Source organism: Myotis brandtii, unplaced genomic scaffold (genome assembly GCF_000412655.1).
Source record: "Myotis brandtii unplaced genomic scaffold, ASM41265v1 scaffold304, whole genome shotgun sequence".
Classification (NCBI taxonomy): domain Eukaryota; kingdom Metazoa; phylum Chordata; class Mammalia; order Chiroptera; family Vespertilionidae; genus Myotis; species Myotis brandtii.
Genome location: NW_005361607.1, coordinates 662,142 through 678,417, shown reverse-complemented (window position 1 = coordinate 678,417; position 16,276 = coordinate 662,142). Strand labels below are relative to the sequence as shown.

At 43.2% G+C, this 16,276-nt stretch overlaps 1 protein-coding gene across 7 annotated transcripts in view; it reads left to right on the top strand.

Annotated features, from left to right (window-relative positions):
* Window positions 1–16,276, top strand: part of FGGY (FGGY carbohydrate kinase domain containing) — a 412,417-nt gene that overhangs the window by 302,854 nt on the left and 93,287 nt on the right. For all 7 annotated transcript variants that reach the window (XM_014542556.1, XM_014542559.1, XM_005869840.2 and 4 more), the window contains one exon: window positions 1,561–1,708. In XM_014542556.1, coding sequence (XP_014398042.1) covers window positions 1,561–1,708 — 148 coding nt within the window. The remainder of the gene's footprint in view (window positions 1–1,560; window positions 1,709–16,276) is intronic.

The following is a 16,276-nucleotide window of genomic DNA, read 5'->3' as shown; positions in this document are numbered from 1 at the left end:
TGTGGGGGAAGGCCTGGTGCACACACAGGAGCTCAAGTTGATGACAGTGTGGATAGGGAGCCTTTTTCCAACCACATCGTCGTCCTCCTAAAGTGATGGAAGGCAGACTTTTACAGATGGGAATGAGGTGTCCAGCAAGGAGCAAAAGATTGCCTGGTAGGCAGGGCCGCTGTTGCCTCCACTCAGACATACGTCACACAGGCGCACACATTTGCACACTCACTCATGCACTCACATAGAGCATTTTTGCTTTCCTACCTTTTCTATATTAGGGTTCCACTTAAAGTTTGTATTTACTACAAAGGTTTGAAAACCACTGCTGTACTCGTTTCTAATCTAACAACTTTCAGGGACTTCGTGAGCTCATTGGAAACACAGTGGCACAAAACTGGAACTCAAAATCTCTGAGCTGTCCTCCTAAAATGTTCTAAAAATGTAAATCATCAATACCATCTAGGTGTCTTAGATGCCAGCCTTCCATGGACAATGCATTCCTGGACTTTTTTTCCTGCCATTATTCAAGCCCTGTTTTTCACGGTTAAAGCCATTGTTCCAAGGACACCGGTGGGAAGTGACATGGATGCCAATCTCTGATAAACCCACTTTCTTCTAGAAGTGTTGGTTTAAGGCTTTAAGAAGGAAGCACCTTTAAAGAGGGGAAGGCACCACCTTTAACCTTTGTGTCATGCAATGACATTTAACCCAGTGAGGTAGGTGTGGTGACACCATTTGAGTGTATGGGGAAACTGAAGTTCAAGGAGGTTGTCACTGGCCCTGTTACCAATCTGGGAGAGGTGAGGCAAGATCTGAACCCATCATCTCCAGCCCCTTCTCACTTGACCATGTAAAACTGAGATAGGTAGTCTGTCTCCTTCATCCTACACGTGAAGAAACTGAGGCTTAAAAGGTAGAAAGAACTGACACAATGTCATTGTGCAGGGGGGTGGGGGTATGAAGGTGAGAAACCAAGTCTCCTGATTCCTGATTTTAATTGCATTTACTCCATCCTGTCACTTCCCTTAGCAAATTCCGATCCTGAGCCTGGGCACGTATAGTTATCTCCATTCGTCATCTCATCATTATTACTATAATTATGAATACTAATGTTTTAAATCCTTTGCATATGTACAGTATTGCACAGCTTACAAAATACTGTATGTTCACCTACATAATCTCTTTTGATCTTGACAATAACCCTATGAGGTAAGTTGGACAGGGAACATGTATCTGGTTTTACAGATGCAAAGAAAGTGGTTCCGAAAGTTTGAATAACTCTCTCATGGTTACCTCCTAGGGGCAAAGTCATTCCGGCTCTGGTCTTCTGATCCCAAACCTTCGCACTTTTTCCTAAAGCACACCACCTTTTCTTGGGGATAGTACAGTGATTTCTGAGTACGGTGTGCTGGTTTCCATGGGTTTCAGGCAGTTTCTTTGCTGAAGCTTTTGGGGCTCGGCTTACTTTCTGGATCTGGTGTGGAAGTACAAATGGTTTCTCTCTGCAGAACAGTTTGCTCCCCAACCCCACCCCCCTTTTAAATACAAAATCCATTTCTCTTCCAGATGCCAGAGCATATATGCATATTTGAACAGTCACCTGGACCTGATTAAGAAGGCTCAGCCTGTGGGTTTCCTCACTGTTGATTTACATGTTTGGCCAGATTTCCATGGCAACCGGTCTCCTTTAGCAGATCTGACACTAAAGGGCATGGTAAGTGACAGCCAGTCCTTGCACAAAGGTGAAGGCAGGCCAAAGGGGCTGCAAAGATCAGGAGAAGCAAAGTGAGGAGAAAGGAAAAGAGGGAACATAAACAGAACAGACCAATGGCCCGCTGGCTTCTCGCACATGCATCCTCTGGGGAAGGCTCTTGCTGCTCCCAGGATGACCTGCTGAAAGTTCTCATTGTTTCCGAGGCAACCTTCAGCGCATTAAAAGCAGTATTTTTTACATTTAGCTACAGCTGCCTCTTTGTCCCCTGGAGTGGCCTGAAGTCGTGAGCCCCTGCCTGTGTCGTTTTTGTATTTACATCAGTTTGAAGAGTTATGTTTTCCATCGCCATCCCCAGGCCACTAGGAAAGTGGTAAATATTACCCCCTATGGTCTTGCTTGCCACAGCCACACATCTGCCCAGGCTCTGAGGGTCAGGGTGCTCAGAGGCCATGCTAACATTATTAGGATTTCAGATGGAATTGTGGCAAAAGTAAAATAGAATTGTGGGTAGATAAATTCAGCTATCAGGGTCCCTCCCAGTGCAGAGATTCCGGGCCCTCCTGGAGGGCCAGGGTGAACTTGGTGGGAGAGCTCATAACCACCTAAACCAAGGCATAAGATCTTGATGGGCAAGTTAGATTAGGCAACTGAGACTAGTACAGCCCTCAAGAGTCGTGATTGAGGGTGGACAAAGCCTGTGAGAGCTAGAGAAACAGAGTTAAGCTTCAGTTACAAGAGGTGAGGAGAAGCCACAAATAAGAAAGTAAGCCATGAATTTTGAATCCTGGGAGATGTCAAGAAGCTGAGAAGCAGAGTGCCAGGTAAACTGAGTTCAGAGGCGGGCTGAGAGCAGTGCGTGGTTTATGCACCGCATGGCCTGCCAGCTCGAAGATCATCAGGGCTCAGAATTCAGTGGTTTGTAATTCATTTCATTGAAGTGGTTTTAAGTAGCTTTATGATGCCAACAGGAAGACCTGATCTTTATTTTCATTACCGTGTTGACATAATCAACTTCTGCTGATAAAAGGGAGTCGAGGTGAAAAGAAAAGAAAATTGGACATAGCAAAGGTTATGTCTATCTGGAGTCCATGAAGTGTGTCCACAAAACAAATCATGAACCTGCCTCCTTGTTTGTCCTATGGAAGCAGAAGGGGGGTGTCCCGAGAGGGTCATATGGACACAGGCTGCAGCTGGACAGACATAACTGACTCTCTGGGTGCAAACAGAGGCTAGGGGAAGAACACATTTTATATGGGTACAAAAATGAGTGTCTTCGTTAAAGATAAATATCTGAAGACAAATACATTAGACACTTAAAATGCTAAAGAAGTTAGGAGGCGTGACTAGTTCATAAAATGACCCTGAAATAGAACAGGTTGTATAGTAAAGTGACCATGGACCTGGAGTCCTCCCCTTGGGGGCCTTCCCCTGCCAACAGCTGTCTACCCAGTGTCAACACCCCAGCATGACAGGTGCCATGGTGCCAGTGGCTTTTGTCTATGTCTTAAAGCCAAGCTTGACATCCAAAGACTTAAGAATTAAAAATCACAAGGACATTCTAATAAAGGTAGCCCAAATGCAGAATGTAATTCCAAAGGAGTCAGTTGTGTGTGTGTGTGTTTAAAATATATTTTTATTGATTTCAGAGAGGAAGGGAGAGGGAGAGAGAGATAGAGACATCAATGATGAGAGAGAATCATTGATCAGCTGCCTCCTGCACGCCCCCTATTGGGGATCGAGTCAGCAACTCAGGCATGTGCCCTGACCGGGAGTGGAACTGTGACCTCCTGGTTCACAGATAGATGCTCAAACACTGAGCCACACCGGCCCTGCTCAGTTGTGTTTTTTGAAGAATGCCTGCCTCATTAGGGTAAGAGCTTACTTACCAAAGGACATTTTTGCTTGGGGAGATATGCCCAATCATATAGAAAAAAATTCTGATAGGTTCACCTTTCTAAAAAGGTTTTGTTTTATAAATATACTAGTATTTCCTAGATCACCTGATACTTCTCAGCAATGCTTTCCTTTCATAACTGTCCTTGTATTAGGCTTACATTTGATGAGTTGTCACTCCATGAGTTTACATCAGAACACAAGAAGGTAACTAAATAAGATAGAAAGAAGGAAATTTGGAGCTAAAAAAATCTCCTCCCCCCCAAATCTCTTTCTCAATCCAATTTTGAATGACATCAAAATAATAACCCAGAAACCATCCAGTGTCATGTTACCCTTCAGAACCTACAATGACTACTGTCTCTAGCACTCATTCAGTAAATATTTACTTGGTACCTACTATGTGTCAAGCTCTTCTATAGATACAGTAAGGCACAAAAATTCCTACATTTATGAAGGATGTTTCAAGGGAGGGAAGGGGAGTGCTTGATAAAATTTATGCATAGCAACTAGGATTGTCAAAATAATCCCCAGAGGGCAAGAACCAGGTATGATTTCTTCTTTTGGCTCCTGAAACATTTCCCTGGGCACATACTAAATGTGTAATATGTACTTATTGATAATTGATAGTCAACATAGACATAACAAAGAGATCATTTATTTCTATAAAAATTATACATATGAGCAATTTGTTAATACTAAATGGATTAGTTGCTACTCTTATTATTCATGTGATAAATACTTAATACCAATGTTAATGCCCAAGTAAATTGAGGCTCCCATCTTTGTTATACTTGGGAGGACTTTTGTTCATCAATTAATTCTTTTAACAGACACAGGCCCTGTTAGAGGTGGTGGGGGATATAAGAGTAGCCATAATTCCAGCCCTTGGGAATGGGACTGTCTTTGGGGGCAGGCAGTAGGGATACTGGGTCAAGCTCCAGGTGCCTCTCAGAGTCCAGGGCCCCCTGGATGCATAGAGGATGATTGCCCAGCCTGGTCTCAGTAGTCGGGAAAGGCTTCAGATCAGAGGTGACATTGACACTGAGTGACATGGGGAAGAGGGTTCGGGCTCAGGGAAATCCTAGTAAATGCAGTGTGGTGGGAGGTTCGAGGAGAGCAAAAGGCATAGTGAATGTCTATGATTTGGGGTCCTTGTATCATTATCTTACCACTGATAGGCCACATTTAGCATTAGATCTTGATAACAAAAAAGGAAGACATTACCTCAGAAAACCACTGGGCACTCCCTCTGCTCCTTCTGCCTCGGCAAGCATCACACTCTCCCAGTTCTTTACGCCTCGATGACCTTCATTCATTCAGTTAGTGCTTATTGATCACCTACTGTGAAAAAAAACTGTACCTGTCCCAAGTGCACATGAAAGTGGGGGAGATAATTAGTGTGTGTGTGTGTGTGTGTGTGTGTGTGTGTGTGTGTGTACATAATCATCATGCTGTGTGATCCCTGTAATACAGACATCTTGCAAGCTGAAGGAATTGCTCAGCTAATATCTGACTTTGAATTTTTCCTAAAATGTGGCTTTAGGTCAGAAAGCTCTCATGCAACCTTTCTCAACTTCATTTGAAAATAATGAAGCCCGACTGGTGTGTCTCAGTGGTTGAGCGTTAACCTATGAACCAGGAGGTCACTGGTTCGATTCCTGATCAGGGCACATGCCCAGGTTGCGGGTTGCGGGCTCAATCCCCAGTAGGGGACCTGCAGGAGGCAGCCCATCAATGATTCTCTCTCATCATTGATGTTTCTCTCTCTCCCTCCCCCTTTCTCTCTGAAGTCAATAAAAATATTTTTTTAAAAACATTATAAAAAAAGAAAATAATGAAGATGCAAAAAAAAAATGCATAAACTCAAGCTGACTTTGACAATTAAGATGACCCTGAACTAGGAAAACTAAAATTGGCATTCTCAGAGGGAAACTGGGAAGATGTTCCAGAATCTAAAAGATTAAACGTAGCCTGTTTGACAAACATAATAGATGTTATATGAACAAATAAACCACCAGCCGTGCAAGAGTCTGGGCCCCTTTGCCTCCTGCTCCTTAGCTTAAAAATAAATGCAGGGTCCCTTTAAGACTAAACACAGGGCAGTCCTCTGCTGCTGTGGTTAGGGTTTCTTGTTTTGTTTTGTGTTTTGGAAGCAGCAGTGAGTTTAATTTCCCAGAACTCTTCCATAACCCAAATCTTATCTTCCCCTTCAGTTCAGTCCATTAGAAAACTGCCAACCCAAGAAGCCAGCGGGGGCAGGAAGTGTGATTTGGGGTAAATGGTGACGGCCTGCCTGCTGAGGAGCCTGAGTAGACCGTTAACCCGGCAAGGGCAGGGAAACCCTGTGGATTTGGAGGAGGGGGTGTAGTTTTGCTTGTCTATGTCTGTCCTGGGGTTAGAAAGTCAGGCAGGAGTGACCCACCTCTGGCCAACAAATCCACACCAAGTAACAACTGCTGCCTCTGGGACTTGGCACCTGGCTGTAGATCTGAAGAGCCCCAGCCAAGTTCCAGGGAGAGGGTGGGAGTAAGTCATGTGGACTGAATGCTGGGAAATACTGAATATGGAGAACTCTGGGTAGAATGAATGAAAACAGTGATGAAGTGAATCCATTAGGAAACATATGTTGCATACAAAAAAAAAAAGAAGTACCATTTTGAACACTTAAGGAAATGCCTCTTAAAAATTATTTACAACCCCAAACTAAAAGAAAACATTAAAAACTCCTTGGCATATTCAATAGGATATTTTAAAAGGTATAGCTCGGTGAAATAGGTCAGAAACTTATTAGGATGAAAAGTCAATGGAGTTAGGGAAAAAAGGGGGGGGAATGATAGACAACCAAAAATACAATAGCAGAATTAAAACCTGCATTGAAGGCAACAAAAATCATAGTTTTTACTGAAGAAAATAAGGTGAGGGCTGTCCTAAGATGTAGCATATATTTTAAATTTGTTAGAAAAACTGTTTGAAGGTGGGGGCTCTGCCTTCTTTACTTTTTAAATTGCAACAGTGCCTCGGTCAGAGACAGGCACTAAATAATTGCCTGTGTTTAAGCAATCATTTTCATCTTTATTTGCCAACTGAGGAATGAAAAGTGACTTGCCCAAGGTCCCAATGCCAGGAAATTGCCGAGCTTCAGTAAGCATGAATCCTGACTTTTAAGATGTACACCCCCATGAGGCAGCCTGAAACTCTGGACTCTTAAAAGGAGTCATAACAGCTGCATCATGCGCGGCTTAATTCTGAGCCACACTCCTCAGCCGGGTCCTTGCTCCCCTGTTCTGACCCCAGCCTTCTTGCTCTTTCTCCCATTTTCATCCTTGCCTTGGTCCTTGGATGAAAGCTCTGACCCTCTCTCTTCTCAGTAATGGTGCGAGTTTCCTTCCCAACCTCACTGACTCAGATTTCAAAAGTAATCGCCACTCCTGGTTCGACCTGGCTCTGGACCCTTCCACTTTAGGTGCCTACCCTCATCAGCAGGAGCAGGGCACAAGCCAGGCCTCCTTCCACGATGCCTGATAGAATCATTCTCTTTTGTCCTGCTAATAGTTGGCTCCCTGCCATGTGGCTAGCTGTTTTATTTCTCCTTTGGTGATGCTGTACCGACCCACGGAACTAGGCTAAAAAGAGATGGCGGTTAGGGGTGGGCAACTTAACAGTATGCTTGGACCAAGTAGCCACCTATGTAAATAGTTCCCCTTTCCACTTAATAAATGAGGCATGGGGAGGTAAAGGCTGCGCATGCGATATTTAAACAAAGCAGAAGCTTGGCTAATGGCCATCGATCACTGTCAAAACATTTAACACTGGTAATACTAGGCTCTTTAAAACCAAACCAAAACAAAAAATGCTTACTTTTCAAGCAGTGATTTTCAACTGGTGTGCCACAAGGAATTTTAAAACATGCAATACCTGACTATTTAGTGCGGGCACTGACCTCTTTTCCCTTAGATTGTCAAATAAAAAAAATATGACAACGTCTAACACAACAATCACCATCTGGTGTGAGTGACAAAAATTATATCGATTTTTTTTGTCAGATCAGCAAAAAATATATATTTGGTGTGCTGCAGAATTTTAAAAATTCGTTTATGTGTGCCATGAGATGAAAAAGGTTGAAAATCACTGCTTTAAAATAAAGAAACATGACATGGCCACACATACAGATAGATGAAGCTAAATTCTCACTGTCAGGAATGCTTGCATGGTGTGTGTGTGTGTGTGTGTGTGTGTGATTGTTTCTATTTTGAACAGTTGGGTGGGTGGTTTTACCCCTGTGAAACAGCTTGGGTTTGAAGTCAGCCCTGTGTTTGCATCCTGGTTTGAGAGTGTATTGGCTGCGTGGTCTCTGAGCTTAACTCGGTGAGGTCAGCGTGCTCAGCCATAAGCAGGAGAGTCACAGGCTCCCTTGCAGCATCACTGTCAGAATCAAATGGTGCACAGATAGCAACAGCCAATGCTTTTGAGTCTGTGGCTCCTTCTTAGTGGCTCTTCCTTGCACGTTTACAAGGTGTTAGCTGGATTGAGTCCCGAGCAGCCTGTCATGAACTGTCCACCTTAGTCCCAGCACCAACTGGACTCACCAGTCATGGAGGTCATCACCACAAACAACCTGCGAGATCAGCTGAATGATCGCCTGGCCCATCCCAGTAGCCAAGCTTCCTACGGGGATAGAGATTAGTCTTCTCTGTAGTTAAGTCCTTGGTCCTCCATTTCTTCATCAACGCAACAGGAATCTCAGATTTGGCGAATTATATAAAACAGCTGGTGCTGTAGGCATTTTGAAAGAGTCCTTTCCTCCTTATGTAGGTGATCATTTTTTAAAATATGTTTATTGATTTCAGGGACGAAGTGAAAGGGAGACAGAGATAGAAACATCAATGATAAGAGAGAATCATTGATTGACTGCCTTCTGCATACCCCCTACTGGGGATCCAGCCCGAAACCCAGGCATGTGCCCTTGACCAGAATTGAACCCAGGACCCTTCAGTCCACAAGCCAACACTCTTATCTACTGAGCCAAACCAGCTAGGGTAACCATTTTTTATTCTCAAATTAAAATGGCCTCTTCATTTTGATTTTTAAAAATTATTTTCCTGAAATACCCACTCACAGAATTAAGTGATCTCAGAGACATATCAGGCCATGAGAACATGCCATGCTCACCATTGGGGGAAACGTGTTTTCTCTGCTTCCCTTTGCAAGTACAGCCTTACCCGGAACGGAAAGTTACTTTCTGGTTCTTTGAAGAGCTGTGATCTCTAATATAGGCCATATGCTGCTCAGACTGCTGGAAAGGTGAGTGCTGCTCCACAGGTTCTTCAAAGCAAACACAGAGCACGTGTGCATGTGGAAAACAAGGAGGGAGTCAGGAAAGAAGCGTTATGAGATCTGAGCCAGTTCCCAGAGGGCTGAATCCCAGCTAGAGGTGGGCATCACTAAACAGAGTCAGATGTGGATGGAGTCAGCAATGTTTGTTTGCAAGAGCTCAGTGGAAGCCAGAGGTTGTATCCTTGTGGCTTCCTCTGATGGGATGATGGACTATGGAGAAGCTTTTCAGTGAGATATGGATAAGCCTTGGCAACATGAGGGCTCTTTGGCATAAATTTGTTGATTTTTTGTTGTGATTTAATATTGTTTTATTTAGCCATTTTTTACATATTATTTTTGCCTATGAAAAATTGAATCTGATAACAGCTTAATATCCTCAGTATCATTTAACTGTTTTTCTTATCATGTGAGGGGGTTTTGTTTGTTTTTTATTTATTTATTTTAAAATATGTTTTTATTGACTTAGAGAGAGGAAGGGAAAGGGGATAAGAGATAGAAACATTGATAGGGGAGAATCAATCGGCTATCTCCTGCACTCCCCCTACTGGGGATCAAGCCTGCAACCCGGGCATATGCCCTGAATGGGAATAGAATCAGTGACCTTTTGGTACATGGGACTGTCATTCAACCACTGAGCCATACTGGCCAGGCAATTTTTGTTTTTATTGAAGCAACTAATTTCACAGCTGGTATTGTGATTTATAATAGGTAGCATATTTCAGGGGCCACAATGTGCCAAGCATCATGGTAGATACTTTACATGCATCATCCACAACTTTCATGACAATTCTGCAAGACCCCCATTTAAAAAAGATGGGTTTTTTTATCTTTTCTGTATACACTAAACAAATACAACTGGAAGAGGGCAGTGGATTACGGACAGAGCTCTTCCCAAGGGAGTACAGAATGAGGAGTGAATCAAGTAGAAATCTGCCAGGAAGGCCCAACAGAGAAATAATGGAAAAGAGCAAAGGCCAGAGGACCAAGGATGGGATCCAAGTTGGTGTGTAATCTTAGGACAGGATTGGATGATAGTAAGGAAGGGCCAGGATGGGCCAGGACAGTTGACCAGAAGAGCTTTGGGATTCTGGTGCATGACATATCAGCATAACTTAGATTTAGAGCTTCAGAAGCAGAGCAGGCAAAGGTGTGAAGTGCTTGGCATATCTGGCAAACAGCCCATGAACTTGTGCTGTGGGATATTGAGTTCACCAGTAGAAGAAGGTTGTGAGGGACAATGTCAGCCCATCATCTGGTCATTGTGTGTGTGTTACTTTTCTGTTGCCGCTGTAATAAATTACCACAAACGTATAGTCTTAAACGTATTTTCTCCCAGTTCTGTAGGTTAGAAGCCCAGGCTGGCTCAACTGGTTTCTCTGTTCCAATTTCCACAAGACTATCACCGAGGGCTCTTATCAGCAGGGCTGGGACTAATCTGCTACCAAACTCATTCAAGTTGACCAAATTAGGCTCTGTGCCATTGCAGGACTGAGGTCCCTGTGTCCTGGCTGACTCACAGGCAGTGGTCCTCACCTTCCAGAGACCACCTGCATTGCTTGGCTCCTTGCCCTCTTCCTCCGCCTTCAAAGCCAGCAATGGCAGACCAAGTACTTTTGATGCTTTGAATCTCTCTGATTTCCATTTCTGCCTCATTTCTCTTGCCTTCTTCACCCATATCTCTTGACTGACACTTCTGCCTTCCTCTTCTTCTTCTAAGAGCTCATATGATTACATTGAGCCCAACTGGGTGACCCAGGATAATCTCCATATTTAGGGTCAACAGGCTAATAACTGGTTCCATCTGCAAAGTCCCTTTACATCAGTGCCTAGGTTAGTGTTTGTCTGAGTGACCAGGATATGGCAGATCTTGGGGGGACATTGTTAGAATTCTGCCTATCACATTGTGTCAACACATTTATTTCCCAAATCTGGCTGAGTTTCAGGCAATGCCAAGTGTCAGCCTCAACTCCTAAGACTTACTGAAACCCATGCATGTTATTGGGGAGACCTGTCTCCGTTCTCTTCCAGGCTGCTGGTGACTTCAGCCCTGTTCTCAATCTCTGTCCTCCCTCCAGAAATTTTCTATAATCGTTCTCTGATCCTCCTCATTTCCATGCTATTTGTCCATCAGCTCCGCCTTCATTAATGACTAAACAAACAGAACATGTGTTCTGTTCCTTGGTATTCTGAAAAGCTTTCAACCAATTCCCCAGAGCCATAGATACCTCATCAAGTTCTGATGACCAATCTCAGCACTACGAATCCTGTTTCTTGTTTTCTATAATGTTTAGAGATCCCTTGAGAATCTATTTCTAATGCCTCCACTTTATTTTATAATCACTTCAATTCTTTAACAACTAAGAAGGAAAAACTTAGCTAGCTAAATTACTAATACATTTTTTTAATGTAAACTATTTTAGGGCTGTGAAGCTATAATTCACAATGCCAAGTTTAGGGCAGCTGTTCCCATGCGTTACTGTATATCAAGACCTTGCTGAAAATGCAAATTGCTGGGCCCATACCAAAGGTTCAGTCAATCTGAAGTTGGATCTCAGGAAATCTACATTCAACTAGATTCCCAGAAAAGAGTTCAGTGTTGTGCCTAAGTGGAGGGGGAAGTCCACTGCCTTTCCTATTCACGTAGTGAATGGAAGTGTGTAGGTTCATAAGGACTAAGGCTTCTGCAGGGAGTTTTTGCAAGTGAGTCCCCCACTGTCTAATCTCTGGGCACTCATCAGAGACACACTGCTTCTCCATACTCCTGCATGTCCATACCTCTAGCATTGTAACCCTGATGTTGATGATCAGCATACACTTTGCCCTGCCTCTCCCACCCTGTACAGCCACTAGTCTTCAGTAGCCCTCATTAATACCCTGCTGGTGCCCATAGCATGTTGAAGGAGATGCTTTATTGCTTTATTCCAGTTAATAAATGGGATCAAGCCCTTTGTGCATTCAAGAGAAAGGGAAAGGAAATGAACATTTTTAAGTATCGCCTATGCACACATAGTTGGCACTACAAGTGTTGAGCTCTTGTAGACTCAGTACAGCTTGCTGAAAAAGTAAGGTACTTTGCAAATGATATGTAATATTCACATATATTATTGAGATATTATTCTTATTTTACAAATAAAAAAAGTGAGGCTCAGAGAGGTTACAAAACACACTGCCATACAGCCAGTTAGGGGTTATGTCAAGATGTAATCCCAGGTGTCTTGCTGCAAAGTTTACCATCTTTCCACTCCCCTACACTTCTCTTCTAAGCTTAGAAATCCCCAGATGTACATAAGCATTTTATAACCATTATCTAAGATGTTGAAGTCATCACACGCAGTTTGCATCTCTTTGGCCACCATATACAGCTTTCACACACCTCTAAATAGTAATTATACATGTTTTCTCCTACAGTTCTCATTACACAATAGCCCAAATAAATAAAATGTGCTTACCATTGCAGCTCTCTCCTGGGGATTCCCCATACATTTTGCTGTTTCGCCCAGACATTCAAAATAGGCACATGCACATCTGTAAACATTTCTTCCACTTATGCATTCTTCCCACTTCCTCTTATTGCTGGAACCATTCAGCCTTCATCCAGGGGTGTCAGCTCATCTGCCCTATCCCAGCTGTCTCACTGGTTACAAAGCTGCACCTCCCACGACATATCCCTGGCACTCCCAGGGCACTGCTGCCACCCTCCTACCAACAGCTCCCTTAGGGCCCTCTCTGGTCTCCCAAGCGGTCCACATGGCAGGCATTCCTTAGAAAGTTCCATTGTGGGCAGTCATTTGACTTTTGCCAAGGCAGGGCTGAGGTTTCTGGTATTTGAGAGAATCAATGGACATAAGCAGATGCCTTCTAGTGTCTGCACCTGCATGCATATCAGGTGAGATGTCACGGAAGCAGGGTTCCCCTCCCCAGTGCCCCCCACCATAGTAACTTGGCACTGTCAAGAGAAATGTTTTTCAATGAGTCACATCGAAACTCCAGGGCCCCGATGCTAGTGGTGAGGGAATGTGGGAAATGGCTATGGGAGAAGTGTGCTGGCTGACTCCCTTTTGTACTGAGTATCTTCTTCCCAGGAGTAACTTTTTCTCCCTTGAAGGATAGGTATGTTTTATTTGTAGAAAAAAGAAGTGCTGTGTCCCCCCATTATGTGTCCCCTTTTGTCACAGCTTCTGTTGAGCTCAAGAGTTAAATGTAGTGCTCATTTCCATTGATTATCTCATTCTCAGTTTCCAAAGAAAATAAACTGTCTTCTCCTTTCTGCCCTATGAGTTCTGAGCTCTTGGAGACACTTGAAATTTAGAGAAGGGTCCATGACATTTTTTTGCTCCAATACCAGTACTTTTTAGAAGTCTTTATGAATATATTCTGGAGATTAAAAAAAAACCTAAATCTGGCAATATCATACTCCTCTCTGTGGAGTCTTACTAATTGGGAAAGATATCAGAACTATTTACATTATCATGTTATTATAAAGGGCGGTGGGATTCCTAATAAATGAATAGAATAGTGCATCTTATATAGGAAATCAAACTTTCCCCCCAGCACCATTATAATTTATCCAAGTCTGGGTCAGGATTGACCTATAGGAGAATGTGGGTCTGCCAAGCAGATACGTACCCAGACACGCTCATGAATTATGACTTAATTCACATCACACTGATGCCCGGGGAGAGGAAACCGGTCATCCTGGCCTGGCTCTGGAAGAGGGGCTTTCCCAGTAGATGAACAACAGAGACACTAATGAGGCCTGGCCAGTACAGAAGAGAGAGAGAGATACCATTCAGGACTAGTGACCTTTACCCAGGACCATGGCTTGTCATGGCGCTGGTTACTTATACAAGCTATTGGTTGGGAGGGGTGGGGGGAGAATGACAGGCTGACATCCTGTTCACTCTGCCCCTTTTAGAAATCACTCTCCCAGATGGCATGCCTTGTGCATTTAATTCATCTGAAGGGGGCACCATTTTTCTAATTCACACAAAGGTTCCTCATGTGCTACAGAGACCCTACTTTTACTCCAATCTTAGGTAAACCACTCCTCCCGTGAGGAATGGTAAGTATGGAGGTTGGGGGTGTTGAGGGCATGGAGTGAGCAACTATACATGATCTTCCAGTGTTCTGTCTTGGGACGTGGAGCAAATGTCTTGTCCCCTCTGAATATATGAGGGGTCGAGGTAGTAAATATTTTCCTCCCCTAATTGCATAATGACAGAAGGATAGGATATTAGGAGAGAGTAGTATATGAAAGGAAGAGAGAGCATTGGATTGGCACAGATTCACACATTCAAAAGTGTTAACCTATCATCTACAGTGCTAGGCATTGGAGGTACTGTGGTGAATAACACAAGCAGTCTTTCAGAATACTTAGGTTTGGGTTTCTATTTTTCTATTCTCTGTGTGCTTTTAGGCAAATTATTTCCTCAGGAAGATTCTGAAATGAACTTCTATATTATCAGCATTGTTTATGTTCTCTCCTAGTTCAAACGTGCTTAATGTCTGCTTAGGTCTCTGGGGAGTTTCATGAGAGATGACCCTTCATAGAGTTCCTGGCTTGAGAGTTCCTCTCCCCAGAGTTCCTCTCTGGTCTCTCCTTCAAACCTTAATGCTCCTCTCGTTTAAAATCAAAGCCATTTTTTCTCATCTAGCTGCCCAGTTACTTGCCAAGAATAACTACCAGCAGGGATCCCTGTATTGACAGACTGAGTTGAGTACTCAGAATAGCTGGAGCACAGGATGCTAAGTGAGGAAGGACAAGTTCAGGTGCCATAGTAGTGAGCAGGGGCAAGTCCGGGAAGACGCAAATAAGATAGCGAAGACATTTCTGCTTCAAAACCAGGGTAAGAGGTAGAATGTTTAACAAGGAGTATCATGATGAAATTTACATTTGAGAATAATTATTAGCTCTGTGGTAGAGAGATCTGCCCAGGGGCTAATTCAGCAAGCAGGAGGGACATAATGGTGGCCTGGTTTAAGGAAGTGAGAGACAGGATGAAGAAAAGGGAGGAATGCAAAAAATGGAGGGGGATCAAATATGCAAGACTTGGAGACTGGTTAAATATGGGAAGGCAGAGGAAAGTCAGGGAAGAGTGCTCCCTATTTTCTGGTTTCTGATTTGAAGGAGTATCATGATGAAATTTACATTTGAGAATAATTATTAGCTCTGTGGTAGAGAGATCTGCCCAGGGGCTAATTCAGCAAGCAGGAGGGACATAATGGTGGCCTGGTTTAAGGAAGTGAGAGACAGGATGAAGAAAAGGGAGGGATGCAAAAAATGGAGGGGGATCAAATATGCAAGACGTGGAGACTGGTTAAATATGGGAAGGCAAAGGAAAGTCAGGGAAGAATGCTCCCTATTTTCTGGTTTCTGATTTGGGTAACAGAGCGGTGTCTGTGCCCTGCCAACAGGCCAATACTGGCCCCTTAATCACGGTCGGGGGTGGAATCTGGAGAGATGAAGGGAAGGTGGACCACTCCGCTCTTGTATTATAATGCAAGATGCATGTCACCACCTTGTTGAACTCTAAACCATGCCCCTGTAGGCTTTGAGTAAATGCATGTTACGTGAATTAATTTTTGTAATGTGAAAATATAAAGTGAACTCTGGTATCAATGCCCACAAACTTCACACTAGGTTTGAAGGAACCAGCAGTCTTAACCCTCTGAAAAGGTCCCAAGAGGACACCTCAATGAAGGGGAAATATGAAAGTGGGATGGTGAACGAGTCTCAAAGGCGTTCAAACCCAGCATCCTGTTCAGTTCTGGAATCTCTCAGAGATTGACACGTTCCATATAAGCATGTGGTTCCGATTGACTTTAATGGGATTCCCTTGAAAACCACAGATTCTAAATTATCCCCTAGTAGGTATAACATTTATAGGAGACATATTATTTTACCCTGAATATCCCTTGGATGCTGTTACACTGAATCCTGACAGTAGCAGAACTTGGAATAAGATCAACTTTTATGAGAATGACACTGCTACTGTTATTGCTTTCTGTAAGCCAAAAGATGTGTGTAATAAGATTTTTTTTAAAGAAGAGGAAAGGAATTTTATCCCATGCTCAGAAATACCAAACACAATCTTCCTATAGTATTTGTTTTGTTTTTGTTTAATTCAAGGCAAGGCATTTCTGGAGAAAAAGGGATAGTTTTTCCCGGTCTGGAGATTAAACAATTTAGTAGTTATTTCACATTCAGCTCACAAAAAAAGGGATTTGCATATGAACTTGTTTCAGCAAGAAAACACATCTGAATGTGTTCGTGGGAATTAACTCTATCCGTGGCAGCTCCTTTTGGCCATCATCTTCTTTTTTTGTTTTCATCTCTGC